Source organism: Etheostoma spectabile, chromosome 6 (genome assembly GCF_008692095.1).
Source record: "Etheostoma spectabile isolate EspeVRDwgs_2016 chromosome 6, UIUC_Espe_1.0, whole genome shotgun sequence".
Taxonomy (NCBI): Eukaryota; Metazoa; Chordata; class Actinopteri; order Perciformes; family Percidae; genus Etheostoma; species Etheostoma spectabile.
Genome location: NC_045738.1, coordinates 6,359,206 through 6,360,686, shown reverse-complemented (window position 1 = coordinate 6,360,686; position 1,481 = coordinate 6,359,206). Strand labels below are relative to the sequence as shown.

Sequence of the window (1,481 nt, the reverse complement as noted above, 5' to 3'; positions counted from 1 at the left end):
ACAACCTCCACGCTTTTTGTAAGGTGTGTCGCATTGATTTTAATGTAGCGCATGGTGGGAAAAATGATATGAAATAGCATGAGCATGAACAGCACTCTTTGCTCTCTCCTATACTGCAATATAAACCACAACAGTTTGGCTTTAAAGTACATGCCGTCCAAGAGGGCACTGAGAGCAGCTGAGTCTGCCACATGCAACTACAATTCTTTAAAAAAAAGTGATCACATATTTATGTTTACAAAACATACAGATGTTCACAAAAGAGAGGTATTTATTAATGCTCAAGGAATGATGAAAAATTATTAAATGTGTTTTTACCAAAGTGTTAAAAACTGCACTGCAGTGTTTTTGTGATGTTTTGTTGTAATAAAATACCAAAAGAAAAATTGAAAAAATATATTAATGAATTAAGTCATTTTTTCATTTGTAGTGCAATGTGAATAATACACTTAACACTTCCAGTAACCTCCACCCAGTGGGCTGGTTTCACATATTTAAGTGAAGTTCCTTTTTCATATCTCACCTTTAGATTCTCCTCCTGTTTAAAAAAGAAGAACAGAAAATAAGACACTGCCATTTCACATAAAGATAAAAGCATAAGTCGTTCCATGAAGCAGAATCAAAAATAAATGTGTTACTTCTGCAGAGAAATGCAAGAGCATTGAAACATTTGTGTGTAAAGGTTTACAGTTGGAACAGTAAAGAACTAGTCAACAAATTATAAGATAACATCCATAAAAAATTCCTTTTGTCTTTAATCAGATATTCCAGACATTTTAGAACTGAAAAATACAAAATGTCTCACAGTTTGGAGAAGAGTTTTTTTAGGAGCACAGAAACAAATTTAAAAGATTTTACAGTAATTTAATACAATCCTACTTTGTTAATGTAATAACTGATCATGTTGTTCTCTGCAAAATAAGTCAGTAACAAACTCACTTGTATCTTTTCACCATGAAAAGGCAGAAGACTGCAAAGATCACAGCTGTACCAATCACTGCCACCGTGGGAATGATGATGTGGTTGTAGTTTTCTGTACCTGAAAATAGACGGAGACGTATATAAGGTCAGTTCTTCCTTTATATTGGAAATGCAAAGAGGACAGCATCCAGGATATTAACGTTACATAAAGAACATCCTCAAAATTCAACAACAGAGTGAAAAGATCTCACGTTTCACATTGAGTGTCAATGATGTAGATGATGTCTTCTGTCCATTAAATTGTGCTGTACAGGTGACCTCACTGTGATCATCCTTCTCCTCAGGAATGATGGTCAGGATGGACTGGGCCTCCCAGTAGCCAAAACCAGTTTCCTTGTGGACCTCTATTATCTCATCTGCTGTGCCTCTACTCCATGTAAGTTTAGGCACATGGGAGGGGCAGGTATGGCGGACTGAACAGTTGATAGTGTAGGGACGATCTTGAATGGCTGTCTTTGGGTGACTCAGTGTAGGTTTCGGAGGATCAGCTATCAATAAAA

The 1,481-nt window shown here is 36.2% G+C and overlaps 1 protein-coding gene across 1 annotated transcript in view; it reads right to left on the bottom strand.

Moving 5' to 3' along the window:
* LOC116691020 (uncharacterized) overlaps positions 1–1,481 on the bottom strand; it is an 8,581-nt gene that overhangs the window by 5,454 nt on the left and 1,646 nt on the right. The window contains exons 6-7 of the mRNA XM_032518327.1: positions 1,184–1,469; positions 940–1,039 (exon numbers count right to left, since the gene is read on the bottom strand). Of these exons, the coding sequence (XP_032374218.1) occupies positions 940–1,039; positions 1,184–1,469 (386 nt within the window). The remainder of the gene's footprint in view (positions 1–939; positions 1,040–1,183; positions 1,470–1,481) is intronic.